The sequence below is a fragment of the Nomascus leucogenys genome, chromosome 11 (assembly GCF_006542625.1).
Source record: "Nomascus leucogenys isolate Asia chromosome 11, Asia_NLE_v1, whole genome shotgun sequence".
Classification (NCBI taxonomy): Eukaryota; Metazoa; Chordata; class Mammalia; order Primates; family Hylobatidae; genus Nomascus; species Nomascus leucogenys.
This window is the reverse complement of record NC_044391.1, coordinates 47,510,718-47,536,486: the sequence shown is the minus strand read 5'-3', so window position 1 is coordinate 47,536,486 and position 25,769 is coordinate 47,510,718. Positions and strand designations below refer to the sequence as shown.

Sequence of the window (25,769 nt, the reverse complement as noted above, 5' to 3'; positions counted from 1 at the left end):
CATGGAGCAGGCCTGGGCCAGCACAGAGTGACCCAAGGCAGTGCCCTGACCAGAGCCACAGACCTAGCTCTGCACATAAGTCACCCACTCCTCCCCTCGACAACCGACAACAAGCCCTCAAAGTCACTTTCTAAATTCTGGATGACGTGATTTCCTATTACAAACAAGTGACATGAGCTTTCAAAGCAAAAAAAAAAAAAAATTCTGCCTCATGTTTCTTCACTTACTATTGATCTTGAGCACATTTCAAACATTTCTTTAGCCTGTCTGTGAATTTTCTGCTGCATTATTTGACCCATCTAAATGTATGAGTATCAGTGCTTTTACTTTTTAGCAATGTATGTATTTTCATATAATATTAATGTTATTTTTGCATCATTTTATCTACATTACCTTTTTTAGTCATTTTTTATCATTATACAAAGTATGCATACATCACACTGTACTGCATAAATATGTACAATTTTTTTATGTCAATTACAAATAAAAATATTTTTTAAATCCCCAAAAAAGAAAAAAAAAATGCTGCTTTGTATGATTACTCCTGAAACAAAAGTGTTAACACTACAATGAACAGAAGCTGATTATTTCTGTGATTTTTCTTAGCTTTATTTCCTCCCTTTGCATATGTGTTCTCTATTTTTCCCTTTATTTTACTTAGTCTCTGCATCTCGTTTGCCCTGTCATTTGGTTCCTTGGCAGTCCCTAGCTAGCAGGGTGCAGAGTCCCAGACAGTGCCTTTTGTTCAAAGCATTTGTTTGGATTATAAATATAATTTGATGACAAATTGAGACTGTTACGCTGATTTTATTTCAATGGAGTCACAATGTATCTCAAATTTCCTTTGATAAACTTGCCATAAAGACCGTATCTCATGCTATTTAATTGTTCACCTTGGTCTATTTGCTCATTCTAAAGAGTTTTGTGGCCAGGTGTGGTGGCTCATGCCTGTAATCCCAGCACTTTGGGAGGCTGTGGTGGGGGCGGATCACCTGAGGTCAGGAGTTAAGACCAGCCTGGTCAACATGGTGAAACCCCATCTCTACTAAAAATACAAAAATTAGCCCAGCATGGTGGCAAATGCCTGTTATCCCAGCTACTCTGAAGGGTGAGGCAGGAGAATTGCTTGAACCCAGGAGGTGGAGGTTGCAGTGAGCTGAGCTCATGCCATTACACTCCAGCGTGGGTTACAGAGCGAGACTCCATCTCAAATAAATAAATAAATAAATAAATAAGACTGGGCACGATGGCTCACGCCTGTAATCCCAGCACTTTGGGAGGCCAAGGCAGGTGGATCATGAGGTCAGGAGTTCAAGGCCAGCCTGACCAAGATGGTAAAACCCCGTCTCTACTAAAAATACAAGAATTAGCCACTCACAGTGGCAGGCGCCTGTAATCCCAGATACTCAGGAGGCTGAGGCAGTAGAATTGCTTGAACCCGGTGTGAGGGGGTGGTGGAGGTTGTAATGAGCCGAGATCACACCACTGCACTCCAGCGTGGTAACAGAGTGAGACTCTGTCTCAATAAATACATAAATAAAGAGCTTTGCTAAAATTCTTAACATATTCACTGATACGGTTTCGCTCTGTGTCTCCACCCAAATCTCATGTGGAATTGTAATACCCAGTGTTGGAGGTGGGACCTGGTGGGAGGTGATTGGATCATGGGGGTGATTTCTGATGGTTTAGCACCATCCTGCTCGTGCTGTCTCATGATAGAGTTCTCACAAGATCTGGCTGTTTAAAAGTGTGTAGCACCTCCCCCTTTGCCCTCTCCCTCCTTCTCTGGACACATAAGACATGCCTGCTTCCCCTTCACCTTCCACCATGATTGTAAGTTTCCTGAAGCCTCCCCAGCCATGCTTCCTATAAAGCCTGCAGAACTGTGAGTCAATCAATCCTTTCTCTTTATAAATTACCCAGTCTCAGGTGGTTCTCTATAGCAGTGCAAAAGCAGAGTAGTATATAAATGGAAATATTGCTGATTTTCTTCCTTTTACCTCTATTAGAAACAACAATCCCTCCAATCATGGAAAAATTATGACCTGTTATTAAAATGAATTATTTAATGGCATTCTTTTCAAATATCAATAGCTGACATTTACTGTGCACTTATATGTCAGCCTCTTTCTTCTGTGCTCTTCGTATGTGTTAACACATTTTATCCTCCCCACCACCTTAGGCAGTGAGTAATATTGTAATTCTGATTTTACAGTAAGGAAATTGAGGCACAGAAAGGTTAGGTTACTTGCCAAAGACCTCACAGCAAGTAAGGGCAGAGGCAGGATTTGAACCCAGGCAGTCTGTCTCATGAGTCTGAGCTCTTAACCATGAGTATGCTACTACTCAAACTGAATTGTCCTATAAATGCTACTTTGCAAGCGTAATTACAGTTTTGTAAACTTTGCTTTCACTGATTTATGAAGAGCCACATTGGCCCAGGGAGAGAAGGTGGGTTTGTGAAAGTTTATCATTGTAACAGTCCTGCTGAGCAGTCATGACCTCAGGGATCAGCAACTCTTTCAGCCCTGATGTTGGGAGCAAGAAAAAAAAAAAACTTTCTGGTTTCACTTGTAGGCCTTAAGTGGGAGGTGGGGGATGGGATGGGAACTGAGAAACAGAGACATCCGTTGTAGGTATATGTTAAGGGCTGGCTTCTCATGCCTTTATATCCTTTATATAAATGAAATATATTATCCATTTTTTTCTCTCCCTAAATGGGCTTCCAGACTTAAATATAAGCTGATTACAAAGAAGCCTGGGAATTTTTCTCTACCTAATTCTCACTCAGCCTACCCTGAAGTCCAGCAACTGCCCCTCTCCCACCTCTGCATATATCCACTTCCTATTTGTAGTGCAGTAGGAGTAGGCTGGCCTTTGTGTCACCCCTACTGGGGAGAGATTATGTCTTTCATCTCTAGTCTCAAGGCCTAGCACAGTATCTGGTATTCAGACACTCAGTAGCTGTTTTGTGGATGAATAAATAAAATCAGTATACATTGCACCCTGATACCTGAGCTAATGTCTACCTGATTTTAGAGTAATTGTCACCATACATTGAAAAAGGTGCTAATTATAAGAGGTGTGTGTAGACAGGCCAAAAGCATTTCCAAAGTGTGAATTCAGGAGTGTTTTATAAATGTGTAAGTGTCTTTGCAGTCGCCTCCAAGGCCATCCTCACTGATACATTGTTTTAGTTTTTATGAGGTCTGGGCTAGCCCAGCTCTCAACATGAAATAGCAAAAAGGCATCTGTTGGTCTGCTTTTACTGTACCTCAGTTCTCTCTACTGCTTTGCCTTTGGGAGACAGTGGCCTGCACGTATCTGCTTAGAGCCTGGATATGAAGGCCCAAAGCCTGCACTGTTACTTCTACATCATACCTTAGACACTGTCAAGAATCATAACTACCCACCGTGCTGTGTGCTTACATTCTGTCATTTCATCCTCATTTTACCTCGAAGGAACTGGAGCTCAGGGACATTAGGAAACTTGCCCACTTAAGAATTGATGGCACTGGAACTCATATCCAGGTCTTCCTGGTTCCAGAGTCTGTGTTCATCAGCAGGTTTGGCCAGGTATACTAAAGAGCAAAAAGTCTGGAGATTGCAGATGTAAAGATCATGGCACACAGTGTCCTGAGTGCTCTTTTTGAGGGAATTCCTGCCCACTACCACTGTCTCAAGCCGCCAGAGAGACAGCTTGCCCAAAGAGAGGCCATAACCTGGAGGGAGGTACTGTGGCTGTGTTAGGTTCCTGGGATTCAGCTGAAGGTGGCCCTGGTGGCTTTCCCCATGCACCTGAGAGTTTCCTGGGAAACAATGGGCTTGAGCTTCCAAGGCTGTGGTACTACCCCAGTGGTTTGGTTAGTCTGGCACTTGCAGAAATTCAGCTACAGTTAGAGTCCTCTTATGTATTGATTGTAGAAAATAGATCTTTATCCTAGGTAGTTGATAAGAAATCCAAAGAATGTAGTTTCTCAGAAGAGCTTTTAGTGATTAATGGATTTAGTGAAGCAGCAGGCTATATAAAATTAGGAAATATGTCACTAACATACTGTTTTTCATCTCGCTTCCCTGCCAAACCACCACATCATTTCTTTTCTGAGAGGCCATAAATTCCAACACTAACCGTATTTCACAAATGACTTAGAAATATTTGTCATCGCATTAGTCCAATCCCAGGTATTTATTGCTGGTGCTATTTTGGAAGCTGAGAATAGAAAAGAACAATGCCAGGCGCATTGTAGATGTTTAATAAATATTTGTTAAGTGAATAAATGGATGGACAAGCTTACTATAAAATGGGTTCTTATCCTTCATTTGATTCTCACCTATTTTACTCATACTGTATATGAGACAGTTTTAAGAATCTGAAGGTACATAAACATGACTGGTACCCTGGCTCTTCTTACAGGACAGTCCACAATCTGGGTGGTACATAGAGATCTGTGACATATAGCTAAAGTGCTGTGTGCTGAAGACTCTGAATGAAGAGCTGTCTTGAAAGACGATGCTTGTCTTGGCAGTCAGAAGAATAAGATCCCTCTGGCTGAGAAGCCAGGGAACACTTAGCCATAGGTGAGATTTAAGCTTGCCATGGAGAATGGGTCAAATGTCAAAAGGAGGAGGTGCTGGGGGACAGCAGCTCAGGGACTTGCTTGGGAGAAGCTACAGAGGCAGGAACGTATAAATTTTGGGGAGGGAGCCGTAAGTGACTGACTCAGAGTGGTACACAAATTGCTGCTTGGATGGGTGTTGGGACCAGTCTGATAGCATTGAACTCCGTGGTAGAGGGAATCATGTCAAGTTTGAGAAAAGGTCGAAGAGAATGGTAACAGGGAAAAGACCCTATAACTGTCATCGTGGATTCTTATTGTCCATTCCCTCTTCCTCCATACTAAATGAAGTCACACCAAGCCATCCTGCATATCTCCACCAAATTATTACTAAGACACTGCTTTGACCATACTATCTGCAACACTGTGAATTCACCAACACCTACAGAATACATTATGCCCTTCTTAGTGGGGGTTTCAAGACTCTTTGGCCCATGCCAACTTATCTAATCTTATCCTTCAGCTTGTTACCCAACCATCTACTTTCCAAGTTCTTCCCTGGACCCCTTCTCTGCCATCTTGGTCTGCTCATGCCCACCTCACCTGTGCACTTTCCCGCATCCCTGCCTTATTAGAACTTTGCTTGTACCATCTTTCTAGCCTGGATGCCCTCCCTTCAGCTGTGCCCATCAGAATATCGAAGGCCCATTTTTTAGTCTCCAAAATTTTAAACTCTTAGAAGATGGAAACCAAGTATTTCTTTTCACACCCATCAGTGGGTTATGGGTGGTAAGCACCAAGCACATGTTGAATACATAAATATCTTTCATCCCCTCTTTTCCTCTATTCTTACATATAACTAAGAGTGACTGTATCCCTTAGATAAAGAGGCCTTCCAATTGTATGATACTTTAGACTTTCCAAAGGTTGTGGCATAGCAGTCCAAAACACCTCATCTGAAGCCAGGCTGTCTGGGTTCCCACCATTGCTCTACCAGCTGTGTGACCTTAGACAAGTTACGTAACCTCTCTATGCCTCAGTTTTTTCATCAACATCAAGGGAAGAATAAAGGTACCTATTTCATTAGAGTTTCTAGAAGGATGAAATATGTTATTTGTAAAATGCTGAAAACTATGTCTAGCACATAGTGAGCATTATACAATGCTTGCTAAAGTAAATTATACATATATGTACATATCTGTATATATTGTATACATATATATAGTAAATACTCAATAAAATTTAAATTAAAAAAAACACACACACACAGGGACACACAATTTGGCATCCATGACGACTTCGTAAAGTAATCAGAGGCATTAAATAATTTCCCCACACCTAGTAATTGTAGATCCATTCCTGGGATCCATGTCTTCTAACTTTTGAGCCAGTAGTCAAAAAGTAGAAACTATAGCATTAATCTATTGATCTTCTCCAACACATATAGTTTTCAGATATATAGTGATTTCTTAACATGAAGTATTAAATTTGCTACAGGTATTTTTAAGGACATTTTAAGGGCCCTTATTATTTTGATTTAAACTATAAGAGTAGTGTCAGATACATGATATGGGCATGTCAATAAGAAAAAAAATATTAACTTCTGTGCAAGTTATCATATAGGATGTCCCAATCTCCTAAGGAAATTCATGATGTGGGTCATTTTCTACTTGACTGTTTTTTCAGCAGTTGAGGAAAAATGGAGCAAGAAAGATAAATTAGGTGTATTGAATGGAGAATTATGCATGAAGTTTTAGTAGAGAAGAATTCAAACAGGAAAATATGCTATGGGAGTACATTTACATGGCTATATGCCTGTCAGGTCATTTGGTATGCAAAGGCTTGTGTTTGCATTAAGCTGGTGGAGAAGCTGTTATTTTCTTTGCAGTATGTATTCAAAATGCACCTGTAAAAAATAAAAGCTTTCCTTTACTTCTCTGAAAAAGAAAGAGAACTGTCTGTTATTTTAAATACAAAATACATTTGACTTCTGTCAACAGCTTACATTTTAAATAATGCAGTTTGTACCTGCATTCATTATCTGCAATTAGAGTTCTCAAAAAAGCTTTTAGCGTGTATCTCCCCAACTTTTAAAATTCATTCATTGTAACTGTTAACATTTTAGTGAATAGTGGAAACCCTAAGTCAAATTGGAAAACTCAACAAAGACATTTGCTTTCCGGAAATTACCACTGAAATAGGTAGAGAATACTCAGCTATTGTGCTGAACCACATTATGATGAGATACACTCTTTTCTTTCCAGCGTTAGGTCAGACTCAAATGTTTTCCTTTTAACCCACACTAGTCAGTAAGGAACACCCTGCTGGCAGTCAGCGCAGTATCCTTTCTCTTAGGCTTAGTTTGTGCAAACTACCTGTTTATACTAGTCCTCAGTGTCTAAGTCAAGCAAGAGTCAGAAGTTCAGATTTTTTCTTTGCGATAATATATTTAAAAGAAATATTTCTCAGATACTCGGAGTGGCCTGAGGTGCCTTTTCATCCAAGTGTAATGAGAGTCACATGTTCTCATTTCCTCACTCCTATTAGCAAGAATACAGACAGCTGAGCAACTCGTGTGTGTGTGTGTGTGTGTGTGTGTGTGTGTACACCCTCTCATTTTAAGATGTAACTGGAACCAAGTGTGTGTGTGTGTGTGTGTGTGTGTGTACACCCTCTCATTTTAAGATGTAACTGGAACCAAGTGTGTGTGTGTGTGTGTGTGTACACCCTCTCATTTTAAGATGTAACTGGAACCAAGTGTGTGTGTGTGTGTGTGTGTGTGTGTGTGTACACCCTCTCATTTTAAGATGTAACTGGAACCAAGTGTGTGTGTGTGTGTGTGTACACCCTCTCATTTTAAGATGTAACTGGAACCAAGTGTGTGTGTGTGTGTGTGTGTGTGTGTGTGTACACCCTCTCATTTTAAGATGTAACTGGAACCAAGGCCCAAATATAATAGTATGCGGGTTTGCTTCAGGCAGGGAATAACAGAGCCAAGCCTAGAAAGAAATGCAAGGTGTGTGTCTATTCGTTGACCTTTTGCTGTTTGCCCAGCTGCAGGGTGACTCCCTTTTCACTTCCCAGCTGCTCAGCTGCTTCCTACTGCTATTTTATTTTGCTTTTAAACTGGAGTAGCCAACCAAACTTCTCCCAGACAGGTTCAATAATTACTAAAAACAGACAACTTTCCAATTACACACGGCTCAGAAAAAGCTGCCAGTGCTTTATAGTTTAGCCCTTACTTTGTTCTGGCTCTGTAATGCCTTTGACATGATTTACCAGCTTACATTTTTAAGGAAAGCCATCATCAGATTTTATGAAAATAAGTAAAGATGCTTCGTTAGCCCCATGTTTTACTCTTCAAAATAGTCACCTTGAGAACATGTGTTAAGTTGAACCGTAAGAAAATGCTGATTTTCCACCTTTTTAATAACCTTACAGAAACAGCAATTTCATATAGATTAACCTAAATAAATATATTTATTCCAGTGATGCTTCCAGGTCTCAAACTATTTAAAAACTCATCTCTTGAAATGAGAAAAATCAAATTCATTACTTGAAAACATTGCATTATTCTCAACTTCTTAGACCTTAGTTATAAAATTGGCTCTGAGTAACATGGTTATTTGCATATGAAATGAAGTCTGTCTTCTGGGGATGAGAATTTGACATAATTTATAAGAAAGTACTTCCGTGAATGCTTAGCACTGGGTGCCGAGTTCAGTTGTGCTCCTTGATACATCCTTTACATTGGAGTCATCACACCTTACATGTGTTATTTCTTTTAAGGAGCATAATTGTGCTCAAAATACACAGGTTTTCGAATGCACCCGGATGTCTGACATATGAAAGCATACTGAAATTATGTTGGAAAAATTATGATTTTCAGGTAAAATCTGTGGCTCTGAAATCTGTGACTGTTACTCTCCTGTACCTAAGAATACAGAGATTACATACCGATTTATAGATACTATTATAAAAACAATGAATAGCTTGTTTATTATTTAAGAAAATATTTATTAAGCACCTATGTTGTCTGAAATACTTTCAGAGATAACACAATAGATCAGTTTATTTTAATTAGCTGAGTATAAAATTGGCAATATATTACTAAGTCTCAAAAATGTGCATATTCTCTAATGCTGCAATTCTGTTTCTGAAAATTTGTCCTAGGAAATATGACACAATTTTGTACACAAACATTTTTTGTAACAATAATATAACCAAAATGTGTAATAATTGAGGATTCATTCTATAAATTTTAATACATTGTGAAATTGTTATGTTCTATATATTCCTAAATTTATTAAAATTCAAATTACATATATCATTTCTAAGAGAAGAAATTAGATATACATCAAAGGTTTTTAACACAACTTTATAAAGCAAATAGTTGAAATATCGTAGTTTTTAACAATGGGGAATTAAGTTATGGCACAGTCATATAGACAAATACTATGTAGCACTTAAAATTATGTTTAGAAGAATATTTAAAGATATAGGAAAATGTGCTGATATATAAGTGGCAGAGGACATTGTAATCTGAAAATTGCAAATATAGGATGATCTCAGTTTTTTAAGGAGAGAAATCATATATGGCATTTTATTTTATTTATTTATTTATTTTTATTTTATTTTATTTTTTTGAGGCAAGGTCTCACTCTGTCTCCTAGGCTGGAGTGCAGTGGCACAATCTCAGCTCACTGCCACCTCCACCTTCTGGGCTCAACCAATCCCCTCGCCCCAGCCTCCCAAGTAGCTGGCTCTACAGGTGCATGCCACCAGGCCCAGCTAATTTTTTTATATTTGTAGAGAAAGGGTCTTGCTGTGTTGCTCAGGCAGGTCTCAAACTCTTAGTTAGGCTCAAGCAGTCCTCCCACCTTGGCCTCCCAAAATGTGCTGGGATTACAAGCGTGAAGCCACCATGCCCTGCCCTTAGTTTTAACTGCCATCCCCTCACTACAGTAGCCAGCCATATATGGCATTTTTAAAGGAAGAAATGTGTGTATGTGTGTGTATGTGTGTGTGTGTGTGCGTGTTTTCATAGAGAAAAGGCTGGAAGGCTTTATACTAAAATCTTGTCAGTGGTTATCTTTGATTGCTTTTTATTTTCTTCATTTTCTTTTATATTATTATTATTATTATTATTACTATTTGAGATGGAGTCTCACTTTGTCACCCAGGCTGGAGTACAGTGGCACAATCTCAGCTCACTCCAACCTCCACCTCCCAGGTTCAAGCAATTCTTCTGCCTTAGCCTCCTGAGTAGCTGGATTACAGGTGTGCCACCACTCTTGGCTAACTTTTTGTATTTTTAGTAGAGACAGGATTTCACCATGTTGGCCAGGCTAGTCTCGAACTCCTGACCTCAAGTGATCTGCCTGCCTCGGGCTCCCAAAGTGCTGGGATTACAGGCATAAGCCAGCACGCCCAGCCTATTTTTTTGTTTTGTTTTGTTTTTGTTTGTTTGTTTTTTTAAGAAAATAAGTGTTTTCTACATTGAACATAAAGTATTACTTTGTGGTCAGAAAAACAATGTTTTTTCAACTAAAACTATGTATGAACCTTAATATTTACATTTTTTACTTTGACAAATAGATTTTATGCAATAAAATTCCTTTAATAAAGACTGTACTAATTTGGGTTTGGGTTGGGCTAAAATCGATCCATGAATAAATGGTTTATTCTGCAAATTAATAATGTAGAGGAGATTTTAAAGAAATACTTTTAAGCTTAAGAGAACTTTTCAAGTACATTGAAAAGTATGCATAAGACCCCGTAAATCATTTTTTCATCAAATCCTGTCCTCTAAGTGCCTTTTCCTGGCAGATGAATTTGCATATTTCTGTGTGCTTTGTGTAGAAGCAGTAGTCCATAATTCACTTACTTTACTGACAATCTGACTTTTCCCCTCTGCCATTTGGAAGGTGGTATGTATATCGTACATGTCATATAAATGGTTTCCATTCACTCTCTAAATTACAGACAGACATCTTGTAACGATTTGGGTCACTTTTCCACAGGTGATGAAAACATACCATATGTATCATGCGGAGAGCATCAGTGCAGAGAGCAAGCTGAAAGAGGCCGAAAAACAAGAGGAAAAGCAAATTGGGAGATCTGGTGATCCAGTCTTCCATATTCGACTAGAGGAGAGACACCAACGGCGAAGCTCTGTAAAGAAGATTGAAAAAATGAAAGAAAAAGTAAGTAAAAAGACATTGCAGAGCTCTTCTGCCTTCATTTGAGGATACAATACTAAGAACACTGATGCAATAGCTGATATCCACACGTTGTAAATTATTGTGAAAAGACATGCATTTCCTCCCATGGGAATGAGAAATGTTTAGGAAATGTAAAAATCATGTAATAACAGCTGGACATCGTTTAGTGGTGAATGCCAAGTATTCAATACACAGTGTGGAGAACTTGAATATTAACAAGGAGATTTCATTGCAAATGGGCCTGAAGCCCAAATACATTGTTATTATTCCCCATAGCTGGGTAATTTTAGTTTGCTATTTAAATCAGATTCAAAATGTACTTTTGGCAAAGGACTTTGAGGGTCATTTGTATATGGGGAATAAATTGTTAAGGTTAATAAAAATTCATGTATGTTTCTCTGTCTTGATTAAAAATGGCTTTGCATTCTTTCCCAATGCCTGGATCTTCTTCATTCCAGAGACAAGCAAAATATTCAGAAAATAAGCTAAAATCGATTAAGGCACGGAACGAATATCTCCTAACACTTGAAGCCACCAATGCCTCAGTTTTCAAGTACTATATTCATGATCTTTCTGATTTAATTGATGTGAGTACTTGAAGTTTTTGTCTTTTCCATATTAAAATGAAATTAACAATAACCATATTTCATTGATTGGAAAATACTATCATTTCTTAAGACTGTTATTTTATGTAATATTCAGAAAGAAAAAAATACTTTTATTTAAATTATCCATAATACGAAGACACTATCATCTGTAAGATGCATGTGAAAAAGTGTGTATCCTAAAACCAATGAAAAATAACTGGTTAGATTCTGTGAAGCTATGAGAAGCCTGGTAAACTTAGCTAAAACAGGGCCCAGTCAGTCATTTGCAAGTTATACAGTGGTGCAGCCCTAACTGCATTCATTAATTCAAAATATATTTATTGGGCCCCCACTACTGTGAGATGCTGAAGCTCTCAGAAACCATATGCAGCCCTTACCCTCTAGGATTTAAAGTGGAGAAGACAGACTTAAGAAATGATTAAATGGATGATTACTTTATTACAGTTGTGATCATTACTGGGATGCAAAATAGAGTGCACATAAATGACATTTATAGATGTAACTAAGTCTCTGTACATTCTCTCATAGGATATGATATAAAAAAGCAGTAATTAGGTTTATTTAGAGCTCTCCTAATACATATTCATTATATGTATGCAGCGTTTACTGCCATTATTCCCCAACTTTAACCCTCCACATTATTAATTTATCCTTTCATTCAGAAAACATGTACTGAGTAGCCCAGTCATTGTGCTAACACTGTAGGAGACTACAAAGATGAAACACAAAAATCCCATGTCCAAAAATGCCACTGCCTGCAATAAAAGGTAACAAGTGATTAAGTGCCATAAAAACAGCACAGATAAAGTCATAGAGGTTCAGAGGGTTATCTGCTGGAATTTTATTCATATACTGCTTTGTATTGATTGGATTCTACAGTTTTATTATAAAATATTTTATGGCTCATAGTAGCCATCATAATTTAAACATAGAGTAGGTTAAAACAACTTCATTTTTCTGGTGAATTTAAGTCTCATGTATTTAGCTGTGCCAGAATCTCACTCTGTCACCCAGGCTTTAGCGCACTGGCACTATCTCGGCTTCCTTCAACCTCTGCCTCCCGGGTTCAAGCGATTATTTTGCCTCAGCTTCCTGAGTATCTGGGACTACAGGCACGTGCTACCTCACAGGCTAATGTTTGTATTTTTAGTAGAGATGGGCTTTCACCATGTTGCCCAGGCCAATGTTGAACTCCTAAGCTCAAGTGATCCACCTGCCTCAGCCTCCGGAAGAGCTAGTATTACAGGCCTGAGCCACTGTGCCTGGCCAGCCACCTCACCCAACCTCTGATGTGAATTTTTTCTTTTCGTCTCAAAACAATTTTATCCTATAATATCATAATTTGTTTATATAGAACCATATAGTAATACATAAAACCAGGGAAAATTTTCTTTTTTCATTTATTACAAAATATTTCATTCAAGTAATCACTTGATTATTTTAAATGCAGAAACTTTTTGTGTTGTTTTAAATACTTACTTATTCCAGCACCCTAATGAAATAAAAGGAAGTTTTTCTGTTACACTGCTCCTAGATTTCCTGAATAAAAGATTTTACTTAGTTTCCTGAGTAAAAATAAGGAATTTTATAACCCCAGTTTTCAAACTTAAATCTGTCAGGTTTCTCCAAGTTATAGAGAATATAAAAGAACTAATATTCTTTCTTGCTTTTTTGATTAGGGTTCATTTTGGTAGTGATTGGAGTACTTGGCTAAATCCAAACCAATTTTTTTTTTTTTTTTTTTTTTTTTTTGAGATGGAGTCTCACTCTGTCACCTAGGCTGGAGTTCAGTGGTACAGTCTCGGCTCACTGCAACCTCCGCCTCCAAGGTTCAAGTGATTCTCCTGCCTCAGCCTCTTGAGTAGCTGGAATTACAGGCAGACACCACCACACCCAGCTAATTTTTGTATTTTTAGTAGAGATGGGGATTTACCATGTTGGTTAGGCTGGTCTCGAACTCCTGACCTCGTGATCCACCTGGCTTAGCTTCCCAAAGTGCTGGGATTACAGGCGTGGGCGAGCCACTGCGCCCGGCCCATGCAAATCAACTTTAATACAAGAAAAACTCTCCATGAATAGAAAAGTATTTCTTTAATACCTGCAAGGTGCTAAGCACCATTCCTGACAATGGGAATCCAGCAGTGAATAAAATGAAGGCTTCACCTTTATTGATTTTATGTATGAGTTGGGAGACAAACTATAAATGAATTTATATACGTACAAGTACATGTATACACACACACACACACACACACAGTCCTCAACAATAAAATTCTATCCGTGCTTTCTCCCAGAGCACCTGCCCAGTAATAATAAAGTATTTGTCATCCTTTCGGTACAGTTTCATGGTCTCCAGTTTCTCCCTATAAACATTTGCAGGTTGGTTGAAAGCGTGAAAGATAAATCTTTGTTATTATAATTATGGAATATTGCCAAGGAGTAATCCCCTACTCCAGCCAGTTTTCTTCATAGAAATTATCTGTCACATATGTTTTATTGGCCATTTATGCAGAATGATTGAAATTAGATTACATCATACATTGCCTGCCATCCTTTTTTATCTTTTCTGAATAATCAGCTACGTTAAAGCTTTTAGCCTTATCTTTTTTGTGTCTTGGGACATGTGTTTAATTAAAAAGCAACTTATTCAGAGTTCAGAGTTTTCTTAGTTTGACTTTTCCCCCATATAACAGTACTAAGATTTATCCATGAAAACCTGTCCCATTGTAGTAATGTATTCCCCATTAGACATGAACTCCTATTAGGAAGATTATGGAGAGATCATGTTAAATGGGTTAGGATATTGTAGCGATCATGTAAACTGATTTAGGCGTGGTTTTATCCCTTTGTGATAGAAAGGGTATTTAAAAACTGAAATGAGTTGGATGACTGAAGTAGTTGGCTTTTAAAGTTCTTTTCGATGGAGGTTCCAGGGGCCTTTCCTTAAAGGAAGCTGCACCAATCTGGTTTCCTCCTGCAGTAGAGGCTGTTCTTTCTCTTTTCTCAGTCTCCAGTGTTCACTTACCCTTTTTGGCTGGACTTCTGAATGTTGGGAGCCACCTGAGGCATGATCTCTTGCTTCCATGGCTTAAGTACCATCTGATGGCTCCTAGATTTTTACCACCAGCGTTAATCATCTTCCTGGGCTCCAGATTTGTACATCAACTCACTACTGAACATCCCTAACCAGATGTCTAACAGGCATCTTGAACACGTAAAATACTCAAAACACAACTATTTATATCCATTCGCCCTACTGTCATCGTCCTCCACACACATAACAACTTTCTTCTTAGTCATGTTTTACACCTCAGAAAATAATGCCACTTTCCGCTAAAAACCAGTTCTCTTGTTCCACACATATAAATTCATCAGCAAATCCTGTCATCTTTACCTCCTAAATGTCCCAAACCCTGCCACTTCTCACTAGCTGTACTTGCAGTTTCCTAAATTAAGCCTCTTCATTCTTTGACTGCACTATTGCAATAGCTTCCTAAGCTTACACTCACATGTTCCAAAAATCCATTCTCTTCCCAAGCAGCCAGAATATTGAAAAACATAAATCACAGGAGTTTGAGACCAGCCTGGCCAACATAGCGAAACCCCGTCTCTAATAAAAATGCAAAAATTAGCTGGGCATGATACTAGGCGCCTGTAATCCCAGCTAGTTGGGAGGATGAGGCAGGAGAATCACTTGAATCCAGGACGTGGAGGTTGCAGTGAGCTGAGATCATGCCATTGCACTCCAGCCTGGACAACAGAATGAGACTCCACAAAAAAAAAAAAAAAAAAAAAAGAGAGAGAGAGAGAAAGAAAAACATAAATCAGATATATCAATTCCTATTTCATATTCTCCAGAGACCTCCCATTGTCCTTAGAATAAAATCCAAACTATTCACCAAGAACCTGTATGAACTGGTGCCTACCTGCATTTAGTGTCATCTCTTGCAACTTTTCCCTTGGTCACCATACATTAGGTACATTGGCTTTCTTTGTTCAGAACCACCAAGCTTTTTCTCACCTGGGGCCTTTGCACTTTTTGTCTGGAACACTCCTCCAGAGCACTGCAGGACTGACTGCTTCTTTTCATTTATGTTGCACTTCAGCTGCCCTATATAAAAGGACAACACCCTTTCTCCTAACTCTCCCTATTCCTTTGACCCTTTATTTTATCCATAGCATTTACCATCTGGCCTATATTTAATTGGGTTTGGTTTGCTCGTTCTCTCTCCTCTCTCATTATTTGATTCACGCTGGTTACCGAGATTTTAGCCTGGGAAAAATGAGTAGCAGCTCCTCTGAAGGAAATGATTGTCATTGGTATATGGGTGAGAGATGTGTTAGGCAGCAGATGATTATTTGGCCTACTCATTGGCTCGGGCATATGCAGCTCACTCCTATTTGCTACTTTGTTCCCATCCCTATCACACAGATGTGCCATTTTGATCTTTTCATTGCTCAAGAGAAAACTCAAAACAACTTTTTCTGAATGCTTGGTTACAGTTGTTAAAACAACAAGAAGAGTTAAATTGTCAGCTAGCTCTCTGTGGACCTTCAGGAACCCAGATATGAAAACTCGTGTGTAAAAGTTGCCTGAAGAAGTTTAGACATCTGGTTCAGTCCTGCAAGACGCCTATCTCTCACAAAATGTGTTTGTGGTTTCTAGGGTGAAATTCTGTATAGTTAGGAAAACAGAGAAGGTCAAAGAGGTAGTTATGCAGAGGAAATCCATTTGACTACTATGTAAAAGCTCTGAACTTTTTCTTTTTTTTTTTTTTGAAGGCTTAAAAAAATATTTTTTTTTATTTTACTTTAAGTTCTGGGATACATGTGCAGAACGTGCAGGTTTGTTACATAGGTACACACGTGCCATGGTGGTTTGCTACACCCATTAATCTGTCATCTACATTAGGTATTTCTCCCAATGCCATCCCTACCCTAGCCCCCCACCCTCCCGACCAGCCCCGGTTTGTGATGTTCCCCTCCCTGTGTCCATGTGTTTTCGTTGTTCAACTTCCACTTATGAGTGAGAACATGCAGTGTTTGGTTTTCTGTTCTTGTGTTAGTTTGCTGAGAATGATGGTTTCCAACTTCATCCATGTCCCTGCAAAAGGCATAAACTCATCCTTTTTATGGCTGCATAGTATTCCATGGTGTATATGTGCCACATTTTCTTTATCCAGTCTATCATTGATGGGCATTTGGGTTGGTTCCAAGTCTTTGCTTTTGTGAACAGTGCTGCAATAACCATATGTGTGCAGGTGTCTTTATAGTAGAATGATTTATAATCCTTTGGGTATATACCTAGTAATGAGATTGCTGGGTCAAATGATATTTCTGTTTCTAGATCCTTGAGGAATTGTCACACTGTCTTCCAAAATGGTTCAACTAATTTACACTCCCACTAACAGTGGGAAATTCCTATTTCTCCACATCCTCTCCAGCATCTGTTGTTTCCTGACTTTTTAATGATCACCATCCTAACTGGCGTGAAATGGTATCCATTGTGATTTTGATTTGCATTTCTCTAATGACCAGTGATGATGAGCTTTTTTTCATATGTTTGTTGGCTGCATAAATGTCTTCTTTTGAGAAGTGTCTGTTCATATCCTTTGCCCACTTTTTGATGGGGTTGTTTGGTTTTTTTTCTTGTAAATTTAAGTTACTTGTGGATTCTGGATCTTAGCCCTTTGTCAGATGGATAGATTGCAAAAATTTTCTCCCATTCTGTAGGTTGCCTGTTCACTCTGATGATAGTTTAATTAGATCCCATTGGTCAGTTTTGGCTTTTGTTGCCATTGCTCTTGGTGTTTTAGTCATGAAGTCTTTGCCCATGCCTATGTCCTGAATCGTATTGCCTAGGTTTTCTTCTAAGGTTTTTGTGGGTTTAGGTCTTATGTTTAAGTCTTTAATCCATCTCGAGTTAATTTTTGTATAAGGTGTAAGGAAGGGGTCCAGTTTCAGTTTTCTGCATATGGCTAGCCAGTTTTCCCAACACCATTTATTAAATAGGGAATCCTTTCCCCATTGCTTTTTTTGTCAGGTTTGTCAAAGATCAGATGGTTGCAGATGTGTGACAGTATTTCTGAGGGCTCTGTACTGTTCCATTGGTCTATATATGTGTTTTGGTACCAGTACCATACTGTTTTGGTTACTGTAGCCTTGTAGTGTAGTTTGAAGTCAGGTAGTGTGATGCCTTCAGCTTTGTTCTTTTTGCTTAGGATTGTCTTGCAATCTAGACTGGATAAAGAAAATGTGGCACATATACACCATGGAATACTATGCAGCCATAAAAAAGATGAGTTCATGTCCTTTCTATATCTGATCCTTTATAATTCACTTTGCTTAGGTTGCACTATTTTGCAAAAAGGCTCAAAATAAGGAGTGGATAGAGTCTATACCCAATGTCCATGGCTTTAGAATGACCAGAGCCAGGCTTCTTTAAACCCAGAGATAAGACCCGGGACATGAGATCACAGAAGTCTCTCAAACAGAGACCAGACTATAGAAATGAAGGTAGAATAATGCTGCAGAAGGGGTAGAACACTTCCTTCCTTTCCATTCTCTTGACAACTGCTGAATTCTGGAGTCACATGGGAGCCTGGGGCTGCCCTCCAGTTACTCCAGCGCAACCCTGGCGAATGACCTTGGCTGCTACTGTTCTTGAAACATGAATGTCAGACTTGTTTCCCATATAGTTCCACTATGGTAACTCCCATTTTAGGAGCAAACTTCTACCTCACTAGGGCTCATATCATGGAGTTATGCCAAAAAATAAAAGATATTCCTCCTGAACCGCTGTGATCCAGTTATACCTAACGTTACACATTATACTCACCATGTTATTTCAGCCAACTCTCAGCATTTGTCACTGTCCTCCATACAGATGGTCCTCAACTTACACTGGTTCAACTTACAGTTTTTCAGCTTTACAATTGATTTATCTGGATGTAACCCCATTGCAAATAGAGGAGCATCTAGACTTACAGTGGCTCAACTTGCAACTTTTCGACTTTACAATATGTTTATTGGGGCATTAAATGCATTTTTAATTTACAGTATTTTCCACTTAACAACAGGTTTATTGGGATGTAACCCATTGTAAATTGAGGAGCATCTGTACTTGGATTTCATCTCCATTTTGATACTATTTGCAACCCTTTTGCCTAAGAAAATTAGCCTGCGGTGATGATTTAGACTAATATCTACTGGAATCTGTCTTGACAGGTTTTCAGATATTTTTAAAACATACATATGCCCTTCTGTTTCCAACAGCCTTTTCTTCCCCAATTTTAATCCATAACTGTATGTATCTGTTCAGAATTTTTCATCCATCAGAAAAACATTGCTTTGTTTCCATGAAATCTTGTATTGGTTTCTTATGTATTTTCATCACTAAATGCACTTGGGCTATAACTCAGCTCTTTGTGCAGAGGCTGGCTTTTCATATTGTCATTAATAATTCATGAGCTCCATAGAATTATTCTAAACCTTTTTAACCAAGTATCTTGAATCTTAACAGATCCAGTGTCATTTCAGCTTCTAGTTTAGAAAAAAAAAAGACTCAGTGACTAGCCTTGCTGTCTCAGGAGACCTTGAATAAGAATTTCTTTTTTTCTGTACCTTGTTTCTAGCTCAAGATGCCTGAAAAACCTAGAGTGTAGAAATGCTGCCTATCAGAAGTAACAAAATTAGGCCAATTAAGCGATCTTACAGAGTGACAAGCACCATAGGGGTCAGAGAAGGAAATTTCCTATCAAAACTCATCACAGAAGCCTCCTAAGGGTAGCACTCAAAGCTCAGAAGACACCTGGGGAGGCTCCTCTATCAGTTACTAAGCCGCATGCACGCTCCTCCCAGCCTAGGAGGAAGCCACAATGAAATTGTCTCTTGCTGGGCCCAGACCTGCAGAATCCAACTGACTGCGCTGGGTATGGAAACATGCACTGATGCTTTTGTAGTCTTCACATTTGTTTCCCCAAAGAAGCTACACTTAAAATTTTGAGGCATGAGCTAAGTCTCGGAATAATGAAAATTTAGTATGTATTTTTCAGAGCTGCAAGTCAATCTGGTGGTTGGGATTAGATTGCTTTCTCTTTTTTTTCTGCCTTTTCCTTCTCTCTGTCTTTCTAAGTTGTTTAAGAGATTGGGGGGTTTTTCTGGGAGGGGGAGGCTTTTCTCCTGATTTCATTCCTCTAGATTTCAATTTTTTAAGTCCTGTTGGAATCAATACTCATAAAATAGAACAGCTTGTCTCATCTGCTTCATTATAATCCAGTAGAATCTATGTTCTTTCAGAATAGTGAGATGTTTTTAAACACTGGTACATCTCAAAAAAAAGAAGGTCATTTCCTTTACAAATTTGTGTTTTCATTAATGCAAATTTCCTATCTTTCTTGAAAGATAGAATAATTTTTCAGGCCCTCTGATATGTATAAAACCGCTACACAGAACCATTATAGATTTTGAAAAGCAAGAGGAATACAAGAGGACTTTGTTCATCTGGGACTAGAATTTCTAAATTAACCAAAATGAATCATTCTCTATATTTGAGTGCAGCTGATTCCACTGGAAATGTATTAATGATGAGCCTGATTGCTGCATTTCACAATTGTATTTTGCTTGTATTTGTAATTATGGTGTCACAGCTACTTTCTGTTTTTTTAAATCAAGTCATCTTTCATCAAGTCCTTTTTTCTGCTTGGGAAAATAGCACCCCCAAAAGACATGGTTGCAGACCCATTTACTTGATGATTGTTTTAGGGCATTGCGTCTCAGACTTTTAATGTGCATATGAATCACCTGTGGATCCTTTTTAATCTTCAGATTCTGAAATAGGTCGGGGTGGGACTCAGGATCCTGCATTTCTTTTTTTTGTTGTTTTTCCTTCCCTCCATCCTTCCTTCCTTCCTTCCCTTTTTCCTTCCTTCCTTCCTTCCTTATTTCCTTCCTTCCTTCCTTCCTTCCTTCCTTCCTTTCTTTTTTTCTTTTTGAGGCAGGGGTCCCACTCTGCTGCCCAGGCTAGAGTGCAGTGGTACGATCTCAGCTTATGACAGCCTCTACCTCCCAGGATCAAGTGATCCCCCGATCTCAACCTCCCGAGTAGCTAGGACTACAGCACCCACCCCCATACTCAACTAATTTTTAAAATTTTTTGTAGAGACAGTGTCTGACTATGTTACCCAGGCTGGTCTTGAACCCATGGGCTCAAGCAGTCCTCCCACCTTGGCTCTTTGAAGTGCTGGGATTACAGGCATGAGCCACCACGCCCAGCCAAGATACAGCATTTCTAACAAGCCCCTGGTGATGCCGTTGCTGCTGGTCCACAAACTAAATTTTAAATAGCAAGATTTTAGAATATCTTTACATAAAAATTTCAAATTTAATAATTCTGAAATTGGAGGGTAAAAGTTAGAATTAAATAGGTTAGTTGTAAGGACCAACGTATTTAATTTAATTCCAAGGGTGGAATTAAATAGGTTCTAAAGACAGGTCAGTGAAGACAGATCCGATGGTTCATATCCTGGTAGATACATCCTTTGTACAAAGGTTGCTTTCTTTGCGACTCCTCCACTATTTTAACAGCAAACCAACAGACCGCTTATGTTCAAATTCCTTGTGGATGGAGGTAGTTTATTTACTATGTTCCAATCTTTATATGCCTAGAGCCTAGCATATTCCCTGGCACTTGAACCATGGCCAATTAGTGAGTTGAACTGAATCAAACTGAATTGATTGAATTTCACTGGAACAATATAGAGAAAGGACCTGGTTTTGTACCTTTAAAGTCACTTCTTTCCTCTTTAAGTGATTTATACTGCTTTTATGTACAAATTGAAAATGAACCTGACAGTAATTGTCAGTAATTGATTACTAATTTCCAGTATTATGCTTTTTTCAAGTCATATTCTCTTAAAATGCAACACGAAAAAATAGAAATGCAAATTAAAGATAATGAAGATTCAAGAATTTCAAAGCTGTTATATTCCTAGGAATACTAAATGAAATTCTATCTCCAATAAACAGCCTTTGGCAATCATTTATTATTTAAGAATTTTATTCTGGGGATAAGAGGGAAGGCATTCCTAGACTATTTTGGCAGATTCTAACCTGTTCTTCTCACTTCTAAAAGTTTATTCTTGATCTTCAATAAAATATGCAAATTCAAAATATTGTAGTGTATTTGCAGCCTACGCAGATTTCAGTAAATGATTGTATCAATATCAGTATTGCACAAATAAAACTATTTTTCATTCTTTTGGTATTTGATTTTGCCTCTTTTATGTTTTAACATAAAAGAATGTGAATGGAGATACAATTCACATACTACATAGTTCACCCATTATAAATCTACAGCTGTCTTTCAGTATACTGAGAGTTGTATATCCATCACCACAATCAATTTTAGAATGTTTTCATTATCCCACAAAGAAATCCTGCGTCTCTCAGCCATCGCCCCCAACTTCTTCCCTCTTCTTAGCTCTCATTAACCACAATCTACTTTTTGTCTCTATAGATTTATCTCTTCTGAACATTTCGTGTCAATGAAATCATATGTGGTCTTTTGTGACTTGCTTCTTTCACTTAGAATAATGTTTTCAAAGTTCATCCATGTTATGGCATGTATCAGTTCTTCCTTCCTTTTTGTGGCTGAATAATATTTAATGATATGGCTATACCATATTTTATTTATTAGTTTGTAGACATTTAGATTGTTTTTGCCTTTTAGCTATTATGAATAATACTGCTATAAACATTTGTGTGCACATTTTTAGGTGGAAATATGTTTTCATTTCCCTTAGATATATGTCTAGGAGCAGATTTGCTGAGTCATATGGTAACTCTATGTTTAACTTTTGAGGAACTACCAGATTGTTTTCCAAAGTGACTCTACCATTTTACATTCCCACCAGCAGTGTATGAGGGCTCCAATTTCTCCACATCCTCTCCAACACTTGCTATTGTCTGTCTTATTGATTACAGCCATCCTAGTGGGTATGAAGTGGTATCTCATTGTGGTTTTGACTTGCATTTCCCCGATCATCATTAGTATTTCCCGGTTATATTAAGCATCTCCTCATGTGCTTGTTGACCATTTGTATGTCATCTTTGAAGACATGTCTATTCAGATTCATTGCCCATTTTAAAATTAGACTTTGTCTTTTTATTATTGAGTTGTAAGAGTTCTTTATATATTCTAGATATAAGTACCTAATAAGATACGTGATTTGCAAAAATTTCTTCCCATTCTGTGGGTTCTTTTTTCACTCTCTTGATAGTGTCTATTTTTTTTTCCTTTTTTCACATGGAGTCTTGCTCTGTAGCCCAAGCTGGAGTGCAGTGGCACTATCTTGGCTCACTGCAACCTTCGACTCCCGGGTTCAGGCAATTCTTGTGGCTCAGCCTCCTGAGTAGCTGAGACTATAGGTGCGTGCCACCACAGCTGGCTAATTTTTTGTATTTTAGGAGAGACGGGGGTCTTCAATTTTGATGAATCTAATTTATTTTTTCATCTGTTGCTTGTACTTTTGATGTCATATCCAAGAAACCAGTGCCTAATCCAATATCATGAAAGCTTACCCCCATGTTTCCTTCTAAGAGTTTTATAGCTATACGTCTCACATTTTTGTCTTTGATCAATTTTGCATTCATTTTTGTATGTGGTGTTGTTTTACTTTTTAAGTGCTGTGATCTTGGCTACCATGCAAGTCTGAACAGAGCCCTAAGAACATATCTCTCTGCGGAGTACAACCTTGAAACCTCCAGACATGAGGGCTTAGACATTATTGAGAATGCAGTTGATAATTTAGAGCCCAGGAGTGATAAGCAGAGATTCATGGAGATGTACCCTGCTGCGTTCTGTCCACCAATGAAGTTTGAGTTTCAGTCTCACATGGGTGATGAGGTCAGTAATTGATCATTTTTAAAATAATGAATTGTGTCTTCACTTATATTTCTCCTCACTTGCTATAATCTAACAGTTGTAATAATTCCCAGTTGTTTTCTGTCTCCTATCCTTGCAAAGGCTCTTAATACAATGCTAAGATCAGCCGCCACCACCTTTTAAAGCAAACGTCGAACACTCAAATACCCACAGAGGCCAAACAGATAAAAGGTGCAGATTTGCCTTGCACTAAGCTGTCCCAGAATAGAAGTTTTTGTTCTACCTCAAGACAATTTAATGAAAAGGAAGACATTTTGCCAGTCTGATAGAATCTGTCTGATGGCTTCTTATAATCCTGATTTAAAGATTCTCATAAAGAAAAGTAATTGTATATGGCAGGAAAATGGAAGAAAGAAAAAAAAGTATAAAACTTTTTTTAAGACTCAAGTTGGCTCCAAAGCTGTAAAATGAGCCTTAGAAATTATGAGTGTTTTATATACTTTTTATAAATTCAGCTTTCTATCCTATTTTACAAAAAAAAATGCATTTGAACTGATTATGAGTTACAGTTGTTTATATTATTGTCTATGGACAGGAAAAAACAAAAAAAGCCAACTTAGGGAGCATGTTATATAGCACTTATTGTCTCAGCTGTGCAAAACAAAACTCATAGATAAAAACTCAGTCTTATTATGGTGACAGTCTGTTTTTCAAAATGTAATTATAAGATCATGAAAAGATTTCTTTAATGCCATGTTTTTTTCTGAAACACCAAGTATTAAGACATGTAAAATATATACATGTTTTTGTACATAGTATATATATACACACACATATAATGTACCTGCTGTATTTCTAATTGGATTTTATGTGTGTTTGATAGAAATGGTATTTAAGCCAAACGCACATGGATTTTGACAAGCAAAATGAGTAGCTTATCCCATCTTTCCAAAACCAAATGGTTGCTGTTTTAATTTTTCAGCTGTGGATATGTTAAGCATGGCATGTTAACATATCACAGACAAATGACATCGGTTGGATGTTAATGGTTTTATTGTTTTAATAAAGTAAGTTGGTTGCCCTTTGTTTATGGCCAGTTCTGCTAAGGAGCAGTGGTAATCTCTCATGTTTTGGCAACTCCGTAAAAGGAACACCATCAAAAACAAGGCAGATAAGAAGAAACTGTTTGTTTCTGGTGCAGTTTTAATAATGCTCTAATTTTGAACTTATCCATAATTGAGATCATGGCCAAATATCTTCTATCAAAACCTAAGATAAGTGACTTCTTGAAGTTCATGGTGAATCATGCGATTTGGCTGATATTGGCTAGGGAAGCCATATTTGAAAGATGCTAAAATAGTCATTCACATTTTCTGAGTTTTTACTATGTGCAAAGCACTGTTCTAAGTCCCTTGTGTACATTGTCTCATTTCATTCCCACAGCAGCTCTGTGATATAAGAACTCTTATTATCCTCATTCTACAGATTAGGAAACTGAGGTTTTGTAACTTACCACAGTCACCTGGCTGGTAGGGGACAGAGCTGGCATTCGAGTACAACTGACTGACTCGAGAGCTCGGACCCTAACCAGTAAGCCCTGCTGCCTTCTTTGCTTATGTCTGTACAGTCCATTTGAAACATCTTCTGCCTCTGCACAAGAGTCATTAAGAATTCCACGAGTGAGATTTCAGCATCAGAGCTCCATCGCAGGAACCGCCCCGTTCTTACCACAGTCCTTCCTGCAGCTGCCATCTTCCTAGTTGTAGCCAGGCCAAGCAGCTGCATTCTGCTATTGCAGCTTATGTAACAGCTCCACATTTACAAGTGAAGTTTTGATGCTCCTATTAAAAGTAAATATGTAATTGGAACCTTGAGAGGATTGGTGTGATTCATGCATCATTTAAATAGCAGATCCATGCTTCTGGAGGTGGGTTGACGGTGCCCTGTTGTAACTGGTTTCTCATTCTCCATCAGGTGTGCCAGGTCAGTGCCCAGCAGCCAGTGCAGGCAGAGCTCATGCTCAGGTACCAACAGTTGCAGTCCCGCCTTGCCACGCTCAAAATCGAGAATGAAGAGGTGAGCATGCGTTCGTCCTGCCACACCAGTAATCTGAATTCAAATATAACTGGAAGACATTCTCATATGACCTGGGCATATTTAATATTCAAGGTTCAACCTCTTCATCACGTATTTCCTGCTCTCAGGGTTCCTGTAGTACTCTTTGTAGGGGATAAATGCAAAGATTCTGTATTCTGCCATAGATTAATATTTTACTAGACACTCAACTGCATATACATGTAAACACAATTTTTTTACCTTAAATTGTAATTTATACTGAAAATAGTTCCCATGGGTTATCAAATTCAACATATATATCCAAAACTATACAGTCTTTTGTACAGTGGAACTTTTGACTAACATGTTAATTTATTTTTAAAAATATTTTGTAGAGATGGGGCCTTGCTATGTTGCCCAGACTGGACTCAAGCTCCTGGCT

At 38.3% G+C, this 25,769-nt stretch overlaps 1 protein-coding gene across 2 annotated transcripts in view; it reads left to right on the top strand.

Moving 5' to 3' along the window:
- Positions 1 to 25,769, top strand: part of SRGAP1 (SLIT-ROBO Rho GTPase activating protein 1) — a 307,235-nt gene that overhangs the window by 206,004 nt on the left and 75,462 nt on the right. For both annotated transcript variants that reach the window (XM_012510512.2, XM_003252727.4), the window contains exons 5-8: positions 10,580 to 10,762; positions 11,239 to 11,367; positions 23,072 to 23,293; positions 25,247 to 25,348. In XM_012510512.2, coding sequence (XP_012365966.2) covers positions 10,580 to 10,762; positions 11,239 to 11,367; positions 23,072 to 23,293; positions 25,247 to 25,348 — 636 coding nt within the window. The remainder of the gene's footprint in view (positions 1 to 10,579; positions 10,763 to 11,238; positions 11,368 to 23,071; positions 23,294 to 25,246; positions 25,349 to 25,769) is intronic.